A 26,958-nucleotide genomic window follows, 5' to 3' on the forward strand; every position below is an offset into this window, starting at 1 on the left:
AGCATCTCTGATCTGAAGTGGCTGCATGAACACAAACTCATACTACAACACAATTTGGGGATTTAAAGAGTTACCAAAGGAGGGAGATCAAGACGTCAATATTGTGTTTAAAATGACAAAATCAATTCCTCATAGTTACAGAAGCTTCTAAACAGAGCAAATACCAGCAGAAAAGTGTGCTGCGGCTGTTTGCAGTTTGACAAGTCTCCAATCCCTCTATTTCCTATATGCAAGCTTGGAAACAGCAGAATAGTTTGGGCATTACACTTTGGGAATACTAAATGTCACTTGTGTCCCTAAGTCGTTCCTAAGAATGACCAAAGATCATTTATAGCATATTTAGCAGTTTCAAATGCAAGTTCCCTAAAGTCTGCATTGGGCATCAATAGCTGAGACGTCCATGTGGAGGAATGGAGTGAGCTTGCTGCCACTGCTCTCAAGTGGCCCCACCGTGACACGGACGTGGCTGCTGTGGCGTTTCCAGCACCAGTGACCCTGCTCAGCCACAGTGACTGCGGAGTGATCACGGCTTCGTCTGCTGTCCTCTGCAGTCCTGGCCATTCCCCCCTTCTGAACTTCAGAGCTACAAAGAAATAAGAACTGGATACTGCTGAAAAAAGACACAACACTGACCTTAGAAGATTTCATTTTTCCCCCTTCCCTATTGAAATACTCCTTTCCTTACCAGATCTTATTTTGTACCACAAATATTTTTATGCTTTTCTAAAAGCACATCCCTGATTCTATATAACAAAGTCAGCATCAGTAGATTTCAGTATGGTTTGTAAAATCAGTTACTCAGTTCTACCACTTTGACATTGTTTAATTAAGTGGACGCACACCTGCAGAAAGCAGAATTCCCAGTTAAGATCACCTATTCTTTTACATTAACATGAATGGTAAGTAAGTATCTATCTGCTGACCAGGCTTTACTGTTATGAAACCTTATGAAAATGAAGAAAGCGGATGCTGTAAAAGTAGGTACATTCAAAATTGCTGCCATCACAAGCAACCACTCTGCTACTGTTAAATATCAAAACAGCTTTAACTATGGAATATTTAGCACCAACAGCAATTTCTATTTTCAGGTAAGATGCATTCTTCTCTATAAAGTAAAAAAAAAAAAATCCAAGTTTTGTTCAGGTAATATTTTAATCCATTTTTATTACATGAATGAGGGACTTTATATCAGGAATTACAAGAAGTACAAGCATCTGTTTTAAAAAAATTAATATATAAATGTAGAATTATAAATGATTCATATAAAAGGAGTAAATATGACTAGCAAGAAAAAAGTCTTATTTTCAAGTCTGATGTTAACTACCAGTGTTGACAAAGGCACTTTCTTCTCCTGTCTTCACTCATCTGTTTCCTCATTCAACAGTCTGGAAAGGTTCATTCGGGTTTTCTCCAGTGCCAAAGTTTTTGCTCGTCTTTGAGGCCTTGAACTTGACACTGGGACTGGTTCTGGAATTTGTTCACTGAAACACAGATTGTTTAAGAGTTAGGTAAAAAAGACTAAAACTGAAGAGCTTTTGTAGGAACAAAGTTGAAACATGGTCATAAAGAGCAAAAATACTTCTTACCAATTAAAGACTTTTTATTTTTTGAGAATATATTGCTATTTTCAAGTGATATAGCAGTATCAGTAAAGATAACCACATGATAAGGAGTTGCAAAATCAGCAAAATTAGATGGAATCAAATTCCCCCAAAATTAGATGGAATCAAAGCAAACACATGAAATAGGCAAATGGGAGAGACTGACCCTGGTCACAATATAGTCCACAGTAAATGGATTACTTGCTTAAGAAAGATTAGAACACAGCTGAAAAGTACAAAGATAATGTTGTTGTAATGATTATATCCTGCAAAATCATAAGGGAACAGATCCCTTGTCTATATTCACTTTTCAGTCATTTCTAGATGCTTGTCAACTACGTGTTGGACAACAAGCAATGAAACTGTGAGGGGAAAAAGGATTTAAATTTAAAACATTTATACTTCCACAGAACAAATTTAAAAAGGCAGAAAAAATTTAACTGGAAGAAGAGCAATAATGTAAACCAAAAATCTGAATTTTTTCAGCTAGAATATCTATTAACACACAAAAGGTACATTCAAAAAATATCACAAGCTCCTTTGGCAGAACCTGCCACTGTTTCAAAAGTACCAGTTCAAAGAAATTTTTTTCCTTAAAATATTATCAGTGTTTTTGGAGCAGAGAATATCAAATCACATATGTTTGGGAAAGAAAAACATTTGAATTAAATTTCCTTGCTAGAACAGACATCATAGTTTTGATGGTGGGGAGACAAGGATTTACCTTTCAAGACCACGTTTTACACTTGCACCAGTTTTTCTTCTGCTCACAGACCTCACTTCTGACGCTTTCCGCTGTCCTAAGTATAAGCAAAAGTCTTTTTTCATATCTTGATATCATTTATTTTCTTAAACTAGTTCTGTATCTACTTTTCTTCAGTGTTTGAAATTGCATCTAAACATAGAAACATGCAGTCTGCAACCAAAACCCCACAATTTTCTCCTTACAGAAACAGCTGTATGTTACTGTCAGTGGCTGTGGCTGGGTTATCTGCAAGCCTGTAGTCAGTCTTTTTTTCTTTTCTGAAATCTCTGTTATTGGGAGAGGCTAACAGCACAAAAATTTCCAAAGAACAAACAACTTTAATATTTTAACAAATACAACTATAAATCTACAACAGAGTATGAATGGCTTTCCCATCTATGCATTCACAAAAAGTTAGTATGAAATTATTTTATTAAAAACAACTAATATTGTAGCCACTGTACCTCTGCCAGTTTTGCTTCTTGTGGATCTTAATTTTGCAGTTTCTTTAACTTCATTAACTGGAGTATGAAGAGCATCTTCATTATTTTCTGTTAAACAGAATAACAAACGCAGAACTCATAAATTAAAACTTGATTATCTTAAATACCAGGATTTTAAATTTTGGCTGCTACATTAAAAAGCCACACAATTGAACCTCACTTTTTCTTTAAACCAGAAACTAGCTAATAAAGCTAACAGGAAATTTAAAATGTCACTCAGCTGTAACTCCACCCCAACAAAGGTCAATAATACATAAACTATTCTTGATGACTGTTTAGCTCCTTCCACTGTGTTGGAAGCTGAGCAAGCAGGACAGAGGATCAGCTTGTGTGAACAGGGACCTCTTTGTGGAGCTCAAGAGGAAAAAGGAACTGCAGGATCTCTGCAAGTTCAGCAGGTCAGGCTTTGCAGGAAGATGACAGAGCTGTGTTCATACACGTGGGGAGAAGGCACCAAAGGCCAAAGTTCAATTACAGCTGAACGTGGTCAGTGTTTTGTGAGATAATAAAGAAGGACTTTTGACAGTACAGTAAAAACAGGAGAAAATCCAAACAAAACACTGGATGAACACTTGCTGAAGATGGTTAGTCACCTAACTAGCAGAGCTAGAGAAAACAGCAGAGCCATTCAGTGCTTGATTTGCTGGATTCTTTAATATTACTGATGGAGCTCAGGCTGCCCAGTCCCCTGAATCAGAGGATCATGAGCATGGGAACAGTGATTTTCCATTTGAGGACACTGATAAGGGAGCAGCTCCAAGAGCTGAATGTCTGTAAGCTGAGCATGAGCCAGCAGTGGCATCGTGGGTGGCACCAGAGACTTTGTCCAGGGCAGTGACCATTCCCTGCACTCAGCACTGATGAGGCCTCAAACCCCATGCTCAGTTCTGGGCCTCTCACTGCAAGACAGACATGGAGCTGCTGGAGTGAGTCTGGAGAAGGGCAGTGGAGCTGGGGAAGGGGCTGGAGCACAAGTGATATGGGGAGTAGCTGGAATTGCCTCCCAAGTCCCATTACTTCTTATTTCCATAATATCTAAAGAATTCATTGAATTGTACACGTGCTACACCCCTCCTGAATTACCTTCTTCATTGTGAACAGTATTTTCACACAATGCGATGTCTCTTTCCTGTGTCCTTTCAGACAGACCTGTTTCCTCAGTTCTTCCAGAGTGGTTTTTGCCCACATTGGGACCCTTGGTTAGTTTCATATGGAGCTTCTCAATAGCTCTTTGACAAGGTTTATCTTCCACTTTCTGGAGGGCAGACATTCCATGTTAAACACTACTTGAACTTACAACTATTTCTTTTATCTATAAAATTTGCTTACTAATAGGATTAGGTGAAATTACTGCACAAAGGATACATTGTGTGATATGAAAGTGACCAGTCAAGCTAAAAGAAGAAAAACTTTCTCCATCAATACTAAGCACTAAAATACCATATTTTTTTCATAATTTGTCTTAAAGAAAACCTGAAAAAAATTAAAGCAACTGGTACAGAGTACAGCTATCACTGGATGATATGCCCATCGTGGATTCAGCATTCTTACCAACATTTCTATATACCATTGTGTTCCTGTGCCACACTTCCAAATTTCAATTTTTTAAATAATAATAAAAGCACCAAAGTAAAACTGTTGTAATCCTTTCCTACTTCATCTTAAATCAAGCATCATTTTCATGTTGGCTAATGATCTTCCCATTATACCATAAGTTTAGGTGTAAAATTTCAGTCATTAATAATTAACTAAAGATAAATTGCAAAACTGCAAGACTCAATGCTGAAATTTATTTTAACTTAAAAGTAATAACTACACCACAGTTAACAAAAGAACTTACTGTACTGCAATGTATCAAGTCAGGAACACTGTTTCAAGCTGTTTGTACTGTCTATGGTTTATGCAGTGATATCAGCTCAGATTATTATAAATTATTCAAAAATTAATTTTCAAAACGGTTTAGAAGATAAATTCCAGTCATATGGTCAAAGTAAACAAAAGGCCCATTTTTAGGGGTATCAGAATATTAGCCTACTAATGATTAAAAAAGTAAGAACCATGCTTTTTATGTACTACCTCCTGAATCTCATCGAGCAGCACCAGCAGATTCTCTGTAGAAGAACTACTGAGTTCTAGAAAATTTAAAGCTCTTGCATAAATACGGACATCTGGTGCAGTTGGGTCTGCCAGGATTTCATTGCAAATTTTCATGGCTAAACTATCATGCACTGTTAACTCCTGCAAAGGAAAGAAATTAGGTATCAGAAATTTTGCTGGGAACTATTTACTAGAGACAACAGTGAGAACAATCTCATTTAAACAGTTGGCTAATTTTACACAGCAAACATCTTCCTAAAATGCACTATTTTCAGTACATTCACCACCTAATTCTTATAAATATCTTCCACAACATAAACAATTAGCCATGTGCAAGTTCCTACTAACATTTTTTTAATTGTAAGAGGGACAGGAAATTTGGGACAGGGGGGAAGAAAAGGGAAGGAAAAGGAGGAAAAAAGTGTCAAGCTAAAAGACTTCATTACCTGAGCAGACACTCATTTAATCCAACTGCTGGCACTGGGAATCCCACAGAGGCCCTGACAGGTAGCAGTAAACTAAGGGGGAGTAGTTCTTAATCTGACACAAGTGCTACTTTCTGACAGTTTAATGCATTGTACCTGAGAGTCCTGGGACTTCTTGGACTGACATCTCAGTCCACTTGGTCTGGTCAGATCCACTAACAGTTCAGAAACATTACTGACATCTATTTCAGCCAAAGGTGATGTTGCAGGAGCATTTAACAGAGTTTGCAGAGTTGGAAGATAAGCTTCTTCAAAGCACTCCTGGTTGGACCTGTTTCAATGAAGTCAAATATTAGTAGCATAATAAGACAAAATTAAGTTTTTTCTTCCATGATGAAAGTTCACTGACCTGGTACATCAATCAAAGTGGGAGCAGCCAATCTTGGAAGCAACAGCCAGCAAGATCAAGATATCAAAACTGCTTCATAGTACCATTTGAAATTTTAACACTTCCTTCCTCTGAAGAATTTGAATATTCATCCTGACTACTGAAACTGATATATACAGACATGTTCTGTCTTGAAGGACAAGAGAAAAAATTTCCATAAATACATTTCTCTAATTCATTTTCATAGATTAACCTTGGTTTTTGCTCATTCCTCCTTTCTGCTAGCATATTTCTTTGGGGGTACTTCTCATTGTGTAAGAAAGCAAGGAAACTTAGCAAAAAAAGTATGCAGTGGTTAACAGGATTTTTGGAAGAAATACCTGTGATTTTTTTCTCAGAAGAGTTCATAACTCCTGCCAAGCAAACCTAAAAACCATGTTTCACTTGGTCGTGCAGCAAGTTGTCTAGAAGTGTGGTTCCACAAGACTTGTCAAAACAATTTAACAAGTAAGATGTCAAAAAGTACAAGGTACAGTTGAAGTGAAGCCTTTACTCTTGCTGATATTTCTATTAACTTCCTATTTGAACCCAAATAACTACAGGAGAAAACCAAGAAAGCAAGTAATTTTTTAAAAAGCAGATTATTTGCTGCTGGATTATGGAGCAAAACCAGCTGACAAAAAATCCTTTTGAGCACTACAATTGGCTACAAAAGAACCAAAGCAAGAACTCCCCCTTTCAGCAGCTTTAAGGCTTTATATTGGCTCAAGCATTACTGAAGTATCATTCAGATTATTCCCTGCAAATGGAAAAAACCCCAACATCTCCAATAACACACAGGCACAAGGCAGAAGCTTCTCCTCTTATGCTGCCTGCAAGTTTAATACACTATAAAGACATTCCATGAGTAAGAATTGTCCCTATTCTAGCATCTCACATCACACTTCCAACACAACAGATAATTTAAACAGTCAGGATCAAAATTTCTTCCTCAGAGTTCAAATATTTCATTTCAAAAAGTAAGCCTCTTGATTAAATCTGTGACCAGGTGGAAAGATTAACAGAACAGCACCCAGAAAAAAAAATGGTACTTTAAAATTCTGTGAGAGATCAGTACCAAATTTAGGTATGAGCCTCCACCAAATCTCATTTATTACCCAAATTCTCCTTTACTGAATGGCAACTTTGCAGACAAGTTCTGAATTACACTTGGTATTTAATAATTCACTTCTAATAATACAGTATCTGTCACTGAAGAAAGTAAATAACTCAACTTAAAATGGACCATTTGTGATCCAGGACGCAGACAATGTTTTGAGACAGAAAAGAAATAAGATTTCCTAACTAAACAGAGATTCTAATCAATGAGCCAGACTAAGACATAGGAATTTTTTCCACAGATTTTTCTGATTTTTGCTTAACACATACACCATGTTATTTTTTCAAGAACACAATCATCTATGAGATGCCACAAGAAATTGCTTCATTTACAAATGACGTGGAAATACATGGGACTAGAACTCTCATAAAAAGAGAATGAAATTCACAAATAAAAGATTATCAATGTTAAAAGCTTAAATTGATTACTCATTATCAGAGATAGTGGAAAGATATTAAATCAATTTTTCTGTTACTTTCATAAGAATTTTGAGTAGGGAAACCCCCATTCTATGAGAAATTGGGAATTTTCTTCATTTTTTTTCTGACAACAGCAAATACCACATTGCTTAGGGTTTTTTTGCCTCTTCAAGAAAACTCCCCTTTGTATTACTCCTCTTAATGTGGCAACGTATAGACCACAAAAATTTAATTTCATTTGTTTTGAAAAATAGGTAAGATAAGTTAATTTAGGTGTCATAATACACCTAAATTAAAACCTAACTATAAAAAAGCAGATAAATACTTTGTTTGTTCTAACTTAATAAAACCACTAGCAGCTACTAAAAAGTAAGCTTTCAGTAGCAGGTAAAAGGAGATGAGAATTGCTATTTAAGCTCTTATTCCCTTACATAAGCTCTCTACCTCCTTTGTCCACCACCAAAATAAACAGGAGATTTGAATATGCTGTGAATATAAATTGGAGTATTCCTTGGTTCAAAAACAAACCAAAACCAAACCCCAAACCACAACCCAGCAGCCTGCTGCTTTGGTAACTGCTTTTCTTTTGAAGCATTCCTGCTAGCTACTTTTTAGTGACACTTCAAAGCCTACCTGTAGTGCTCAACACCATAAATAAGTAAAGCACATATTTTTAAATTAATTTTATTCAATCTCTTTGAGAAGAGTTTCAATTGTAGGCTTAGGAAAGAAAAACAAAAGGGGAAGCCCCATGGAAAGCCATTAATGGAAAGTCTTCAGAATGGTCACAGGTTGAGATTATGTACTTTCAAAGCAATAGGCATAGGAGAGTGAATTAGATGTCTAAATCTAATTTGCATTTGTGCCATTTCTACTAGTGCAAGACCAAAAGAGGTTCCTAAAGCTGCTAGATGAATGTATATTGTCATCAAACAAATACACAGAGCATTACCTATTTGCATAAGCAAACAAAGGGAAGAACACTCCCAGGCAGTGTCGGAGCCGAGTGTCCTCCTCAGTGACGGGATTGTACCACAGCAGAACGAGACGCGAGAGGAGCTTGGCACTGCTCAGCCGCCCAGAGAACATCAGCTTGGCAATGCCCTCTGCAGCCTCCGTCCTCAGCTCTGAGAACTGAACAAAGAGCTCATCACAGACACCATACACCAACCAGCACGGTTTTCACTAGAACTTCACTGCAAAAGCCTGTACCCTGTCTTACCAATCACTTCTCTACATTCACATATTTCCACCTGCAAACAGAATGCAAAGCTGCTCAAGGGTAATCTTAGCCTGAACCAGTGACAAACTTGTAGCCATTTTCTAGGACAGGTATTTTAATAATAGACCATTAATTTCAATTTGCATCACATAACATTCCCAGGCAGCCTAATGGGATGATAAGCCATCTGCAAAAATAATTTTAAAACAAAGCTAAGGCAAATTTTATAATATTCCTTACCGTGCTGTCTAAGAAGCCAGAGAGAAGCTTCAGAAGGCTGTGAACTGTGGCAGTCTCTTCTTCCTCTATTGTTTCACTTTCATCCTCACCATTTTCAGTTCTAATGTGTGCACTTTCACTTTGAAAGTCATTGCCTCTTCTGGTTTTAAAAGGCTCAATTCCAAACAGTATTAGTAGATCAAAGATTGCCTTTAAAGCACTGAGCTTTATCTTTATGTTATCTATTTGCAACACCTAGGTTTAATAAGGAAAATAAACATATCATCTTCCAGTAGACCACCAATTGAAATGAGGCATAGTAAGATCTTTCCTTTAATAAGATTGGTTATTTTGGGAAACTTTTTATAATATTTGAACCAATTTTCCAACTTTAGGAAGGTGTGATACAAATTTAAACCCAAATTTATAATACAATCTGAGAAATAATTTATTAAGTCACCTATGCAATTTGCACTACATACAATCAAATTAATTTCACTCATGGAGTGAACATCCATGTATGAGATGTAATTTTATTGTTCAACCCATAGACAGACACTAGACAAACAAAGTCTATTTGCCTGTGGTTGCTGCAGAGTGTTAGGCATTACAGAAATATAGCTAAACAAAAGAACAGCTTAATTAAAATCATGGTATGTAAAAAGACAACAGGGACCAAGAGAGTGATAAAAGTCAAAGTTACAGAGGTTACTATATGTATTATAGTCCAAGTTACATGCAAGTCAAACCATGCCTCTTGGGTTAGCCCAGAGATTCTACATCTGTTTAGTCCAACACCCTGCTTCTGATTGCAGCCCACACAGAGATTGAGGGATTTACAATCTGCAGAAAGATTGCTTAACTCAAAAATTTAAGTTACTTAAGTAACTGAAATCCTCTCCAAACAAACTTTTTTTTTAATGTGACATACTCAAAGCCAAATTAAAAACAATAGTAAATGTTACTTTTTTAGGAACCCAAAGTTCTCCCACTATGACTACAACTCTACTATCTTGTCTGAGCCAAGCACATCAGTTCAACTCCTGTTGTCCTTTCTCCAATGTCTGCCTGAACACACTCTTAGAAAAGCACAGTTGCCACCCACACTTCCCTCAAATCCAGGGTCAAAAACCAGGGTTAACAAGTGTCATATTGGATATAATTAGCTTGGTATCACAACAACCACAAGGTTGGGAACTGTGGATATTACAGCATCCAACACGCTCCATATTCAAAGATGTTTGGCCATGCTATTGTTTTGTTGGTTTGAATATTGCTTTATCCTCTAGTTAACAACTCTTCCTCAATCCTTAATATAAACATATTAATTACTCAGGATTTAAATCAGACACCCAGTATCACAGGAAGTATGCAACAGAAGTGTGAAAACCAGACTCATTTTTAGTTTGGTTTCCCAAGGAAAGCTTAGAGAATCCTACAGCTTCTCTTTGCTGTATTGAGTAACAAATTCAGGACGGATTTCACCCAGATTTGAAAGAGAAAGTGAGACCTTAAGGATAAGGAATTCTTAGAAAATTTTAGGACAACAGGTGACTTCACAAAGGTAAAACATGCTACTACCAAGATAAACTGAATTTTATCAGACGTCAGAAATATCTACGGGAAACCATACTCTCCAGATCTTCAGAAAATGAGGAATTACGGGTTCTCAGAGAACATTACTATGTATGACAGCTTGTTAAAGATACAAGACTAGATTTATTTACTAAGTCACAAAGACTATAATTTCACTTCTTATCAGATATTTTACCTGTAACAGCAATGGAAGCTGTTGTTGGGCAAATTCTTTGTTCTGAAGAGTACAGCAGCCCAAACACAGAACTGCCATATTTCTCACAGCTGGGTGGACATTAATTACACCGGGAAGTATCTGAAAAGAATAACATTAAACTTTATAGACAAAATACATAAACTGAAAATAAAACTCTGATTACTAAAATATATTATCCTGAAATTAGAAATAATTTATTTTGATACAGTATTAGAAAATGGCAACTATCAAATACTCTGTTTATCTAGATATAAACAGAAGCAGATTGAATATGTTGTTTGAAATCAGCAAGAAAATAATGGCAAAAGTCACATGAGTGTTTTGCTTTGTATTTGTTTTTAAAAAACACTTGTTTTCAAACAAAATTGAGTTGATTACTCTGGGAAACAAAAAAACCAACACACAACAACAAGCCTAAACATCTCTTCATAAAAGACATGAATATTCTTTCAGAGAAACAATGCACAGTTCCAAGTTATGAAATACAGATGCCACTTCAATGTACTTGAAATAGTTTTGAGGACACAATTGTAAAAATCCACACAAAAAACCAGACTAGATACAGTATGAACAATGCAATGGCATCATTTAATATTTTTGCATTTACTAAGGAGTTCAAGTTATTTTGCATTCCTACATACCAGAGATTGAATGATTTCATTAATGGTTGGACTGATGCCTTTAGAAAGAGACATGATCTTCAGAACCTCGTAGCACATCATCAGACACTTCAACAGGGTTTCAGGATCATTCTTCAAGTTGGTCAGGGAAAAGAGAAAAACACTATGAATACAAATGGTGGCTATGATAAGAATGGGGCCACTCATCAATTTGACCCTACCCAAACAAACTTTTCCTGTCCACTACACATGTGTTGTGCAAGAGTATTAGTCATCATCTGTCTGTAAGCTATGATCAAAATTAATTCCTTTTTATATTTTCAGTTAGTTAAGAGTAAAAAGAGTAAGAACAAGACTGAAATTCGTTTTTTCTGGAACATACCATCAGCTTCTATACAATTTATCTTTTGTCAGAACATACTATTGGCTTCTATAATTGCAGAAGAAGAATACTAATACCATCAATGTTTGATTTCAATTTTTAAAATGTATTTTAGACAAGGCCAAGCTACACTTTCTTTTAAAATTAAGAATAAATTTTAAAACATAACCAGCACTTAGGAATACAGGAAGGGAAGAGACCTTCTCCACACGCATTTCTTTAATTTCAGGTTGCTCTGCTGCTTTTATAAGATCATTTTTTGTCTGTTCCAACTCAGTTATTTTCTCTTTTAATATTGATGCTCTGTTAAAATCCTGAAGAGTAATGCATTCTTCCAAAGCTTGTTTTGCTTCGAAAAGCTTCACTTTTATTTCAGCCAGCTGAAATACAAAGTAAAAAGAAAATGAACATAGTAACCTCTGTAGTATTAGCCAGTGACACCCTATTGACACTAGCCAATGTTAACCTACTATGTAAAACTCTGGATGATTAAGTTTAAAAAAATATTTTTATTATTAACTAAAATCTCACCTTAAGCTCCCGCTTTCTTATTTCAGCAGCATCAATAGGCTGGTCAATTGCAACAATTGGCTCACGAACTTCTGATATAATTTCTGCAATCTATTGTCACAAACAGTATATTAGTGCCATTAATTGCAGTTCAGATATATACTAAGCATTTCACTTTTCCAAATTTAAAATGTTATCTTTTTGAAAAAGTATTCCACATCCATGCAGTTTCTCTTATCAGCTGGTTCCCTGTAAATAATCCTCAATTTGAAAACACAATGTTTCCATGAGCACATTTCAATCCCATTTTTTCCCATCCAGCTGGGTAAGCAAGGAACAAAAAGACCTTAAGCACCTATCTGAGTTAACAGGAAAGAAGAGAAATATGAAACCCAGAAATCTACATCATCCTCACTTTGAATGTTTTTGTCAAAACATTTTGCATCTAATACAATAAAATATTCTGGAACAGGCCACTGAAGTGTAACACGTTCCTAGTGTGAGGACTGCATTTACAACACCAGTCACATCTTTAAACATAAAGCTCTCTAGAAAACCACAAAATGCAGCTATGCCTAAAACCGAAATGACAAACAACAACAACAAAAAAAAACCCACAAAAAACAAAACAAAAAAAAAACACCCCAACAAGCCAAAAAAACCGAAGAGAGAAGGAGACAATATAGACAATATTTAAATACTGATATTTCTTTTACAATGTTTGATTTATGGGGAAGATAGAGACTAGAAAACAAGCTCTTACAGTTACTTACAATTTGAATCCTTCTGTCCTCATCCTTAACAATACTGAGCAATCTTTCAACAAGCAGAGGGATAAGTGCTGCTGAAGTTGAAGGTAAAATGAGAATCTTTTGTAAAATAACTAGCAGATGCTTTCTGGATTAGAGAAAAAAAAACAGTGATTTCTTATTCAAGCAAATGGAAGACATAAGAGTTACTATCCTACCAACTTGGAGATATTGTGATGAAGATTTCATAATACAGTATGAAACTTTTCTCCATAGCTACATTAACTGCCAAATGGATCTTCTTACTTAGCAATGTTTGTCTTTTACTGATTTTACCTGTTTTCTTTTGATTAGAAAATGCTGAATTTTTTAATCATATGTCTCTACCGTCCAAAGAAAAGTCATACCAGCAGAAACAGTATCAATACTGCAGAATGCTTTCATGGAAAATATCTGACTGAAAACTTAAAAAAAAAAAAAAAAGAAAGAAAAATACAACTTAAACTACCCTGCCAGTCTGGCACACACTGACACATTCCAGTGAGAGTTTGAAATTACTGCTGTGTTTATAGTATCATAACTGTAAGTTTTCACAAAATACCTGAGATGGTATGAATTTTCAAATTCATTTGCTCTTCTTAATTCACACCAAAAGACTGTTAAAATTATAAGAATGACTCAGTTAACACAATTTAGCCTGGCATCTAAGACATTTGTAGCCTTTTAGGCCTTAGCAGATTATAGCTTAAAAACATAAGAAACAAACATGTTACTTGCTACAAGTCATCTGTTGTGAAGCAATACGTTTTTCTCCCTTTATTTTTTACATACTATACTCCAAATAAGCAGTTTTGTAATTTCATAATCTCAATGATATATTACAAAAACAACTGAATTTCTTTCCCCTAACAATGCTGAATCAGAATTAGAACTTACATTTCCATAAAAGTAAGCAGACAATATGTGGCACAATGTTGGGACCAATTCCACTAAGGAGACTGCTTTCTATTCCAGCTAGCATTAGAAATGTATTTTGTCTGCTTGATCAGGTTCTTTTCCAAGCAGAGCTTCTATACCTGTCCTCAGGCATGAGTGTCTTAAGCTCAGTAACACAAATTTGATATTTAAGTTTACCTTCCTCCCTCTTCCATGGTATCCATGCAGCCTATGATTAGAATCAGTTGCTGGCCTATGAATTCTTTTGTCATCAGGTTTTCAAAACAATTAAAGTCTTCTTTTTGTTCTTCACTGAGAATTGGCATATTTTGAAGATAACTGAATCCAAACAGAAGAGATATAATTACATTCAGGTTCACTGTTGGACAGTAATAAATAAGTAAATAAATAAATACACTCCAAACAAATCCAAATATCCACTCCTGCTCCACCCCAATAAAAATCCCACCACTTCTGTGTCCTGTAAAAACAAGTGGTTACGTTAGTACAAACCTTAAAAATTAATGATTGTGTTCTTTTCATGGATTATTTTTCATGAAGTTATTTATACCAAATAATGTACAGTTTCAAAATAATGCACTTTAAATAAAGAAATCCCTTTTGTGAATGCAATGCAATAGGAAACATGTGATTTCAGTTCTGTAAAAATGCATAAAGGTAACATCTTAGGAACAAATGTATAGATACACCATTTTTCTTACTATTTTCTGCATATTTAGGTACAATGTATCTTTTACAATTTCAGAATTGCTATATTGCCTACAAGACAAAATACAAGAAAATCATGGAAGTGTACAGTGATGTCTTAATCTGATTAAATATATCATCACAGAATAATAATCTGTTATCAGATACATTCAGCCATATAGCATGGAAAGTGCAATCAGTTTGTTCCATTTCTTTTTTTCTAGACTCAATTGGTTTTTTATCAAATTTTTTTCTATCAGTGGGAGTTTGCATGTTCAGAAAATCTGAAGTGAAACATCAAGTACAAAATTCAATATCATAAAATACAATTCAAATACTGACATAAGCTGTGAAAAATACACTTTTTTCTACCTCAGCTTTGTAGATACTTTTCAGTAAGAGCTTGTTATTTTTAGCAAATTTTTACAATTTCTTCAAATTTAGGACAAAAAACTTCACATGTAACTACTATTTAAGAAGATCTGAAATGAAAATTGTTTCTGATCACTGAATAATAACCTGCAGCAGGTAACAGTGCATATGGAAATGCAGCTCACAATCTGCTTTTTCCTGAAGTGCCGGTGACCGGCATGTTGCTGCTCCTCCTGACCAACACCCTCACAGGGCACTGCACAACTGTGCACTGTGCACCAGAAACTGAGAACTGAAAATCATGCCTGAAACAGCTCAGCAGTGAGGGTTTAACAGTTGATACCATAAACAATTACTAGTAAACCTGATTAATTTTAGCCTCGCCCTGAAGAGTAGTGTAACTGAAGGCACTTTGAATAAGACTAGATGAAAACAGAACAAATGTTCTCTGAAAGAACAGATTTTTTGGAAAATAAATGTTTCATGGACTGTAAAATGAATAATGAATGAATAAATTTATATCCACCAGACTGGATATACATTTCCAAACTAAGGAAGCACAGATGCTTCTTTTATTAAATGTTTATGAAACATGTTAACACATTCCACACTGAAAAGTAGCAATGGCTTCTGTAATCACTACCAGTATGCTACACCCAGTACAGTGAGAAAAGAATATGCATATTTTTAATTGGAAATATCCATCAATACAATGCATTTTTCAGCAGATCTGATTTATTATCATTTCAGGAAGGTACACTGTTTTACAGGTACAGCACCTCAGTTAAGATTTCCCAGCATTATCCATGCTCAGAAGCAAACTCTGTTCAAAATTTACGTTAAGACTAAAGAATCCCATGAAGAAAAAAAAAAAAAAGCCAAGAAAGCCCACAAACAAACAAAACAAAAAAACCAACCAAAACTATTACACTAACACACCATCAATAAAAAACCAATTGCCATTCTTTGCTTGAGTAAAAACATTGCATGAACAAAACATTCATTTCCATCCTCCTGTGCCCTCCAGTTAAATAACTGTTCTGTAACTGCTCATTTGGCAGCTCTGTCACTGCCTTCAAACAAGTTTTTAGGAAGCACGCCTGCCTAAGCAGGCAAAAGAGAGGGAAGTTTCAATTCAAAAATGCTTCTCTTAGGGACAGCAGCAAAATTTTACTTTATTTTCACAAATGACAACACTGGAAGAAGTGTCAGTTTCTGCAAGCTTGAAAAAATCTCTCAAAAATCTTTTCAAAAAAGCAAAGAAATGCTAAAATCCCTGTTCAAGCACAGCTTTGGGTTTGAAGGATACCTGAACATTTGAATAAAATAAATATTCTCTAATTTAAAAATAAAAATCTACTTTAGTGGTAAGAGATTCATTTTTAATTGCAATGTACCTCAATAAATAATCTGCATATATAGCTGGTTCTGGCAGCACGTCTTCCAATAAAACTTCACCTTCTTCACCTTTTGATTTTAGATATTCACAAAGACATCTCCAATATAACACATTCTCAGCTGTTAAATCCTCCACTGGAATCAGCTTTCTAAACAAAAATTTAAAAAAAGCAATATGAAGAGATGAATAAAAGAGTCTAAAACAATAAATACACACAAGTATTAGAAAATAAGAAATAAATATTATTTCCTAAAATGCAAATAAAACTCCATCAAAGGTATTCCCCACAGAAATAGTTAGAGATTGAGAAAAATAACTCCCTGTCTTGAGGACACAGAGCTCCCCAAGCCCTTCACTACACTGCCCTTCTCAGTGTTGTAACTCAAGGCTGCTCACAGCAGCCTGCAGAAACTTTGTGCCCAACCCTTCAGACCTCCTAGAGCAACCAGGCAGGTACTTTATGAAACATTGTTATCCCTGCACAAGTCTGGAAAACTGAACACCACTAATCCACAGAAATGCAAAACAGCATTAAAATATTTTTTCAGCTTCTCTGAATTGTTTCTTTCATTCTTAATAGAAGATCTGGAGAAAACAGTGGAGTAGCAATCACAGTATGCCAAATACAAAATCTAATACAACGTTTTCTCAGCAACTCTGTAAGCTCCTCATCCACCTGCCTTCATACACAGATCATCCATCATGAGACCCCCACTCCTTTTTAGATCCATAGTATTTTTCATGCCAAGCATGGAAATTAATCTTTGTTTTTGAAGCAGAACATTAAGTTCTGCATTAATTCTACCTCAAAACAGAAAAGACTCTGCAGTGGTACTTTTTACTCCCTTGAATCCCATTTTACTTATAAACTATCAACAATTTTGGTTTTGCTTTAGATTGCTCACATACAAAACAAACAAAAAACCCAGCCAAAAACACCCAAGGCAACATGTAAATGAAAACTGACCTTTTGACAGATTCTCATTAATCTGACAGGTCTTTATTTAAAAGTAAATTTAACAAACAGAAATCACAGACTTAAACAATCTAACCATTTATCATTCTGATACTCCATCATTCAAGCTGTACTCAGAAACTTCATACAAAAACAATCCTAGTGTTTTCCATAAATTAAATTAATGTAAGCCTCAGTATAAACTGACTAATTTGACTTACTTTTCAAAATGTCATTAGTCTAAGACATCTGGTACTTAAAAAATTCTCAGCCCAGTTTTTCAGAATGGAAGCTTCATTTTGCTCAGGACCAAAGTCAGATCAATCAGAACAAAAAGATTTTGAAGTGTGGTAGGAGTCTAATCTCAGATGATGAAATTAAGTGACAAATTGTCACTGATTAAAAAGCAATAGCAAAATCTTAGTCTGTTATTATGGGAGAAAATGCACAGTATCACCTGAAGTGCCTTGCATTCTGGTTAGTAGCAGGAGAGATGTTTTGAAATCAGTAGATGCTACATGCACTGCACTCCAAAGCTATAGATGTGGGCCTGTCTGGCTTTAAAGAGCATCAATAATAGTGAAATAACTTTCTTACAGAGGAAACGTGCCAGTATCTTCAGAGGTTAAAAGTAATTTAGTTTTATATTCTCATAGAAAACACTCATCTTTTGGAAATGAAGAATGCTCTGCATACCTGCTATCAAGGTTTTTACAGCTCTGAACGATGTCATGAAGTGGAGATAATGAAAACATAGCATTTAGTACTGGGATGGCCACTTCTGGGCAGTTTTCTACATCCAGTCTATGAAGCAATTCTAAAACATCTCCTTCAGTGAACTGTAACCAGGCTTGAAGTAGCTTCTTCTTCATTACCTCCTTAACAGCATCTAATAATACAAGAATTCAAACAGTTTAAAACAAAGTTTAAAAAATATCAAATTTTAAACATACTTTCATAAAACATTTTTCTATAGAAGTCTTTTTGCAAAAGAAGCTATTATACAGTTAAACTTAAGATTACCTTAAATAAAGAAAAACTCTGTTGAGCAAGAACTACCTGGGGTACACCCTTTTTTTGAGGCAATGTAATTTTCCCCTCACAAGGAATTAAAAAAAAAACCTCTATCCAATAAACTTTTACATTTAAAGACAGCATCTCAACCCAGAAAACCTACAAACCACAAACTCCTGTAGAAGAAATATCCAAAATCAGAATCACAGAATGGGTAAGACTGGGAGGGACCACAGTGGGTCATCTGGTCCAACTTCCCTGCACAAGCAGGGCCATCCCAGAGCACATGGCACAGGGCTGCATCCAGACACTTCATGAACATCTCCAGTGTGGGAGACTCCACAACCTCTCTGGGCAACCTGTTCCAGTGCAAGGTCCCCTGCACAGTGCAGAAATTCCTCCTTGTGTTCAGGCAGAACAGTGCGTGCATCACTCTCTGCTCGTTGTGTCTTTTCCTATTGCTTGGCAGCACTGAGCAGAGCCTGGCTCCATCCTCCTGCCACCCTCCCTTCACACACTGACAGACATGGATGAGCTCCCCTCCCAGTTTTCTGGAGGCTGAACAGGCCCAGCTCCCTCAGCCTGTCCTTGCAACAGAGATGCTCCAGTCCCAAACATTCTGGGTAAGCATTGTTACATACTTGCTCTGTTTCAGGAGTCACCACTTTTGGAGGCAGGATACTACATGAGAATTGCCATACAGAATTCTCATGCTATTTCAATTATGTGAATGGATTATGAAGTTTACATATGATACATTAACTCCCTACTCACCACTGCCACGAGAAACAATTCCTGGATCAAGAGAGTGCTATTTAATCAATGAAAAAAAATTTATGGGAACATCCAGGATGTATACATCTTTAATGCATTCACCTAGAATTAAGCAGGGAAGTTGAAAGGCTAAGTGTCTGGTGGAGATAAAAACATAACTAAGGAGCAAAACAATTTTGCTCTTAGGCTCTTTCAGAAAACAATATCCAGTATAAGAGAAACAAAATCCACACACACTGACAACATCCATCTCTCCTCTTATATGTAACTCATGATAATAAATGCTGCAGTTAAATATAGTTTACAGTTCAAAAAGGACTGTAAAAAGGCCTTGAAAAAGCTAAATTACGATCCTAAGGATAAGAAACCTCTCCAAGAAGGTGAAAAGCATAAACTAGTAGAATAAAGTACAATGAGAGCTGAACTCACCCTGAAAAGCATAACTAAGCAGAATGTGCATTATGTACTCTACATCTTATCTAATTATAAGTCCTTGTTCTAAAGCCAATATGGAAAAACATCCAAAATTTCAGTGTTGGTACCTTGAATGAGCAGGTTCCTCACTTGTTACCTCAGGAGTTACCCAGATAAGCAAATTCAATAGATACATATATCCTTCACAATAAAGATATATGTATCCTTCAGAGTTACAGGATTTGCAATACAGAATTGCCAATGTGGAATACAATCCTACCTGGCCAGGAACATGTGACATCAGTCAAACTACACACCCTGGCAGATGTTACATACCCTGTGATTCTAGATGTCAAGAAAAAGTCCTCAACAGCTGGGATGTAAAACCATCCTAAGGTGGAGACAGACACTAAGAAAGTATCTGTCCTGAATCATAAAAGAAGACACTTCTTTATGTTGAATTCATCACTGTCACCAAAAAATAGGTCACATAGAAAGGCTGTACTTTTCCTTTAAAGGAATACAACAAATATTTGTTCCTGACAAGTGAAGGATCACATGAAAAGTTAGGGAAAGTAATTTCCTCCCCAGTTTGGAGAGATTACTAAAAGAAATGCATTCATCCTAAGTATCTCTGACAACCAAGGATTACTGGGGGAGTGGGGGCAGCCAGCAGACAAGCAGCAACTAGTTAGATAAAACAGAAAACTAGTGCATCAATAAGAAACAGTAATTCAGAACATGGGTTTTTCAGTGCTGGACTTCAGAAACAGAACATGGCAAACTTCTGTAAGCTACTAGAGACCAATTCAGCATGGGTGGGGCAAAGTGACTAAAACCTCCTCTACAGAAGGAGCTGGTCTTTTTAAGTGTAGTTCTATACAGCATAAAAAAGGAGTCAGCTGATTGTCTCTTCCTTTCCTGTCAAGAACAGAATATGATCCCCAAAAATAGCCAAAAATAACAGCAGATCAATAAAAACACATTCATGCAAAACACACCTTAAAGAGCTCTAGTACCCAGTACTTCAATCTTGTTTTGTGAGTGAATATCCACATAGATCATAATTCTCACAATTCCCAAGCAGCACATCATTCAGCAAGGGAAATTCTCAGAGTAAAATTCAACTTAGTGCAGGCTTTTCAATCAAAGCAGGGGGACTACACATCAGCACTCAGTAAAACGGGTTAGCTTCTATTGTGAAATTCATGCCTACAATTGCTGCAGTTGGGGGAAACAAAAAAACCAAAAGGGAGTTCTACATAGGCAGGCCAAAATTGTCTTGCTCAGATGCAGGTGATGTTTTCATCTTATGGCAACACCATGACACAATTATGGGCACATTCTGAATGGCTCTGTCTGTAGAGTGATACAGTACAAAAGACATTAAAAAGAATAAAGCTGCCCCATGGTGAAATGCATAGGGTCAAAGATTCATTAAAAAAAACCCTCAAGCTAGTTAAACAAAAAATTAACCAGCTGAGAAGATTTCTCTCTGACAGCACATAGGAAATATTTTCAAACTGATATTAATGTTCATATTTAAATTATTTAATGCATTTATTAGTTACAAAAATATCTGTAATGTAACATTTCTGAATACACCAAAATAATTGATTTTTTCTAATTCTGTGTTTAATTTTTTTTTTTAATTTTAATAGCATTTGGTCCCATTTTAAAACTCACTGGCTTTCAGGTTTTTTGAAAGTGCAATTCCTTTCTGGTTTGTTTACTATAAAGGGCCTGGAAAAACAAAGCAGCAAACAGATTTCATGTGTCTAAACACTTCCTGGTACCTCATTAATCCCTTTGGGCTCCTTATTATTGCCATCACAGCTTCTGCACACAGCACCCCAACATTTTACAATCAGAAAGTATTCTCTCTTAAACATTAGTATTAAGATGTTAAGAAACTTATGATCTCTTACCAGATCTGTCATTAAGTCCTTGTTGCAACAATTTAACTCTCTGTGCTATTGTCAGAGCTCTCATGTGAACTTTTTCAGCCAAAACCTTGAAAAATATTAAGACATTAAAATACATTTCCACATTTGGTAACAAATGATCCCATTACCTACCTATGGTTTTACACTTAAGAGTTTTAACCATCCACATAAATCCTAAATCAATAGAAACCTCTAATACCTATACCAACAGTACTGTACCAACAATTAACTATCAGATCCTTGTGCATGGAAGAAAATGTAAAGTAAAATAAACAAGAAAATTAACACATGGCTTAGAAGCTCATCAGCTCTGCTTGAATGCAACATCTGGACGTGAAAATTATCCTCTCTCTTTAATGTGAGCAAGGTGATGAATACCTACAATAAATTACAGAACTAAGTACTTTTCTTAAAAAGCCACTAACACAGAGATTCAGTTGAAAAAACCAATCTAACCTAAGATTTAAAAAGCAGAAGACAGTTCTGTGTGAAAAAATTGAACACTTTGTTTCAAGATCTCCCATAAGATGCCTGCATAAGAAACAGACAGGTTAGCATATTTCTTACCTCTGCATGCAAACATGAATAACGGTTGATACTTCCCAAAATTGCAATGCCACAACCATGCCATTTTTCACTACTGCCATGGTCCTAACATCCACTACATAATACCAGAGAAGCAAATTTGCTTCAATGACAAAATGCATAGAGGAAAAACAACTGACTGCATACATAATTGATACTGTTACTACCTGATCTTCAACAGACAAATTCTACCACACAAGTAAATTCCATCAAGAAAGTTCTACAGTCAAGTTCAGCAGTTTTAACTAGAAAACTTGCATTAAATCACCCCCCTCAAAATTTTGGTCAATGAAGTATTTAACTGATCTTAGTGGTAAGTGAAATATAATAAAAGATGTCAAGCCTTTTTCCTAAGTCAGCCTTTGAAATGAATGGTAAGTGACCCCAGTTACCTCATATGCCAGCTTTCTGACAGCCTCCTTTACATCCATGGTGCGGCCTACAATTATCGGCAGAGTCCTCTCCGAGGGAGCGATACACGACAGCACAGCGCGTCTCACATCCGAGTTGGAATCATTTTCCAGCAATGTGCTATAAACTAAAAATAAAACAGTCATCATTATGCTTTCATATGAGTTTGAAACATAGAAAACCAGAAAATATTAAAAAAAAAACTAACAAACCAGCAGCTGTTACCAAAACCCCTCCCCTGCAAGATTTTAAGATAACTACATGCTGAGCTATGATGTCAAAAGAAACAATATTTGCAATCATAAGTAAGATCTTCAGGTAATAACTCCAAAAATATCTGCTCTAGATCCCACCCGTAAATAACCACTTTGTCATTTACTAGCAGAAAAATAAAACATTTCCAAACATTGGCTCTGTAAGACCTCTATTCACTAGTTGTACCTTTTCATTATCTTTTGAAGTAGATCCTCAATTTTTCCTATGAATGGAAAACTGCAATCTCCATTAAGCCTACCAAAACTCTTACAGTAAATCCCTCACATTGCTCAAGCTCTTTTATTATGTTCTTGAACCTTATTCAAAATTCAAGGCAACTATAAACTTAGTTTAATCACAGTATACACAAATTCCTCTTGCTCTGTGAGACAATGACTTACTATGAAATTTATGTGCTTCTAAATAAGTAACCTATAAACATCACATAGAAAATAAAATTTAAAAGAAGCTCCCTTAACAGAAACCCCTAATTCAGTAATTCTTCATAAAAGGCAATATGTAAAGATTAATCAAGGCACAATTTACGTACACTCTGTCTACCTTGAGGCAAAGGAAATGGAAACTTAGGCAAGAATGATACAATACACAAAGAAACCCTCAAACATCATCAAGACCCCTGCCTTGCAGAGATGCTGATCTCTTCTAGAAAAGTGATCATAATTTGAGACAACAATAGTTTTTCTCTATCATTTCTACTAAGAGTTTTGTGCTAATTCAATTAACAGTACCAAAGGCTCCTTAGAGGGCAAGAGCTGAACAAACATGTATTGTACCTCCACTCTAGTATCCAACACATTTTCACAAGCCTACTTCTACATTCAGCCCAGAGCAGCCTGAGCCCAGTATGACTGTCCAGCAGATCTCTCCTAACAGTTGTCCCTTCCCCTTGAACACACATCTTGCATCCTCCAACTCCTCTAGCAAAGTTTCACAGTTTATGTATTATTACAAGATTACCCTCAAACATCCACTTCGTCAATGATAAAAAAAAAAAAAAAACAGCTTTGAAATACTTTAAAGCAATGTAAATTAGACAAAAGAGAAAGACCAATACTACTTACTATTAACAACAGGGCAGGCTTCATCCTTAGGATCTTGAAGTCTTGACAGGGCCAAGACAGCTTGAATTCTAACACTTGGAAATTTATCTTTAAGTCTAATCAGCATAGCTCCATTAATTTTATCAAATAAGTCATCATCAATCTCAGCATTCTCTGGCATATTTCCCAAAATCTTATTAACAAGCTGACAGGTTCGAAACCTCACTGCATGGCTGTTGGCATTGTGAGACTTGGGGAAAGAAAAAAAAGGTATTTTTATAATCACATTTTTCTCATTTCCATCATAAGGCTATTAATATGCACATCTAACTGCCTAATATTCTACACAATAAATTAAATATGCACTTCTATGTTTCAAAAGCTTTTCCAATTTAATTTGACTTTTCATCTCAAAAAGTCACAGAACTGAAAAGCAATTACAGCCCATTGCTTGGACCAGTGACAGGAAAATCAGCAGTGCCTTCCCAAAGGAAGCAGCACGCTGACCACTGCATGCAGCCTGCAGTGCATTAGCCAGCTTACTGCTCTGCCTCCACAAAACATTAGAAGGAAAAAAACACATTAGCAATTATGGTTATTTATCCTGATCCATAATCTTACCATGGAAAATCAATAGTTTAGGAAAATGTAATTCTATCTGTGTTCATGCTGTTGGAACTGTTTCTGTTTCTATGTAACACTTGCAGTAAGCAGAAAGAAATACACATGCCAACCACAGTTGTATAGAAGATCTTCTAATATTTTTGTTATCAAAGGAAGGGTATAAATTAATTTCCACAGCACTCCCACACTTTCATGCTTATACATATACCTGATAGCCATATAGGAGAACTTTCATTTTTCTCAAAGGCTCAAATTTTGAAATCCAGTTGTTGGATTATTGTGTGTGATGTGGTGGATCTTTTTGTGTTGGGGGAATGGGGATGGTGTAACGTGTCAAGCACTAGCTTTGTTTTGCTTTCACTTTTTAAGTTCTAATTTTTAAGTTTTGTCAGGTAGCAGCAAGTTTTTCCCACTGCAAAAAGTTTCCATTTTCTATGTTAGAAACGTTAGACATTTAAGACTAAATGTTAACTGTACCTCAAGCAGAAATTTAAACACATAATTCAGAAGTAAATTATCTTCTTCTCCCTCCTCACTACCATCTTCTTTCTCCGTCTCATAGAATGAAGTAACAAATGTAGCTGCAAAATTGATCACTCGCTCCACTGCTGGTTCCCGCCTGTAGATTATCATAGCATACTTGAGGAAGTGAATGAATTTTTCATTAAAGCTTCCTTTATCATCCAACTGGGAAAAAAAAAAATCAAACCACAACAAAAGATAACTATCCGGTTCATCTTTCAAAGCTGTACCACAGAAAAATAAAGTAAGTGGGCTTACAATTGACAGCTTCCAATTGAATTTAAATTTTTAAAGGGCTACAGCCAGCGGTCGGGGCACGCCCGCTATCGTGCCCCTCTCAGTGAGTATTTTGCTATAAATTAATTACACAGCAGGTACATTGCAATGGGGGGTTCCACCCGGCCGACAGATTCCAGGACATCGATCACACCGCGTGCATTATATCCTGTGTCACAGCCACACCTCGGGCATCCCAACACCCTCACACCTTCCCGCGGCATCACCAGCACCCGCGGGCAGCTCTCACCGCCGCGCTCGCAGGAGACAACTGGGCAGAATAGTTCAGCAGCCTGGCTTTGCGGCATTTGGGTGGCGGTTTTGAGAGAGGGTTGGGGGGTTCTTTTTGTTTGTTTGCTTGTTTTTAAGTCGCGGGCTGTCCTTAGGCACACTGGTGCTCGGTTTAGGGGAACACTGCGGGGGCGGCCCCTGCCCCCGGGGGACCAGAGGAGCAGCCGCTGGGGCCCTCAGCTCCCGCCGCGCCGGGCCGCCCGAGGGCAGCCGTACCTGAGCATAAGTGCTCTTCAGAGCCACCACGAGCTTCGCGTGGTTCTGGTGAGGCTTCTGGGCCAGCTGAAAGGCCTCCTGGACCTGCAGCAGCTTCTTTCTGGCTCCCATGGCGGAGGAGCGGCTGCGGCACCGACCCCTCACAGCCCCGCGCGCGCGCCAGCAACGGCCGCGGCGTCCGCGCGCGCAGCTTCAAACCGGGCGCGGGAGCCGCTCCCGATCTCGCGAGAAGGCCGGGCGGGCGCGCGCCTGTGCCCGCGCTCTGCAGGCGGGGCGGGGGCCGGGCCGGGGCGGGCGATGGCGGGCGGCTAATGGCGGCCGTTGGCCGGGAGCGCTCGCGGAGCGTCGCCATTTCTACACAATCATAGAACGGAACGGGTGGGGGTAGAGCTTTGAGGTATTTCAGTCCAAGCTGTGGGCGAACACTGCCGTGTCAACTGGACCATGGCACTGAGTGCCACGTCCAGTCATTTCTTGAAGACTTCTAGGGATGGCGACTTTGCCATCTCCCTGGACGGCCCACTCACCTTTCTGTGAAGACTCGCCCTGTCTAATCGCCTTTTCTGTGAAGAAATTCGTCCTAACGCCAGCCTTAAGGTGGCGCACTATGTTCCCCTGGTCCTGTGTCGGGTTGCCTGTGAGCAAATGCCGACCCCATCTGGCTATAGCCTCCTTTCAGGTAGTTGAGTGATAAGGTCCCCCTGAACCTCCTCCAGGCCTTACATCCCCAAATCCCGCAGCTGCTCCTCATGGGGTGTGTGCTCCGAGCCCTTCAGGGCGGGCTGGGAGGGAGAGGGATGGGCTGGGGCCGTGCGGGGCTGCGGTGGCCCTGTGGCTGTTCCAAAGCCCATTCCCGGTACCAGCCCGCCTGCGGCTGAGGGCCTCCAGAATTACATTCGCTAAAAGATTTAAACCCGCCCGGAGCCGCTCTCCAGAGTCCTCTCCGGACGTGAGCACCAGGGAAAGTAAATACAGACGGGTTCCGTAAACTGAAGCATGTGCGGCGGCGACCTGAGAGAGCTCAGCCGCTGTGTAAGCAATGGAAGCTCATTGACATACGGAGGCAATACCCATTTGTGCTCCTTCCACGCTGATTCCCTTTCTAGTGGAAATTCCCCCCAAGTTTGCAAGCGTTTGTTGTGAACCTAATGCTTTCCCAGAAATCCTTTAACTTGAGAAGAGTAATAAGCCTCATTATCTCAGTATCTCATTAAAAGCAGGAAAAATAACTCAGCTCAAAGCCCAGAGCTGCGTTACTGTTACGGAACGTGCGGTGAGCATTTAATGACACAATTAACGAACCAAGCCGAGGGTCATTAGCTGAGGGGAAGCATTCTGAGCATCTGTCAATTACAGAGTTACACACAA

General features: G+C 37.4%; 1 protein-coding gene across 1 annotated transcript; it reads right to left on the bottom strand.

The window, feature by feature from the left end:
* Positions 1-1,133: 1,133 nt before the first annotated feature.
* On the bottom strand, positions 1,134-25,789 carry NCAPG (non-SMC condensin I complex subunit G). The gene is made up of 21 exons (XM_059470483.1): positions 25,591-25,789; positions 24,763-24,972; positions 23,683-23,911; positions 22,327-22,472; positions 21,332-21,416; positions 17,898-18,090; positions 16,245-16,394; positions 13,966-14,106; positions 12,856-12,979; positions 12,104-12,193; positions 11,773-11,952; positions 11,212-11,322; positions 10,550-10,669; positions 8,800-9,033; positions 8,290-8,471; positions 5,528-5,702; positions 4,926-5,087; positions 3,933-4,104; positions 2,811-2,897; positions 2,326-2,401; positions 1,134-1,481 (listed from the first exon to the last, which is right to left on the bottom strand). Exons 1-21 carry the CDS (start codon positions 25,699-25,701, stop codon positions 1,358-1,360), a joined length of 3,102 nt encoding a protein of 1,033 aa, XP_059326466.1. The 5' UTR covers positions 25,702-25,789; the 3' UTR covers positions 1,134-1,357.
* Between the last annotated feature and the right edge of the window lie 1,169 nt (positions 25,790-26,958).

This window comes from Ammospiza nelsoni, chromosome 4 (genome assembly GCF_027579445.1).
Source record: "Ammospiza nelsoni isolate bAmmNel1 chromosome 4, bAmmNel1.pri, whole genome shotgun sequence".
NCBI lineage: Eukaryota > Metazoa > Chordata > Aves > Passeriformes > Passerellidae > Ammospiza > Ammospiza nelsoni.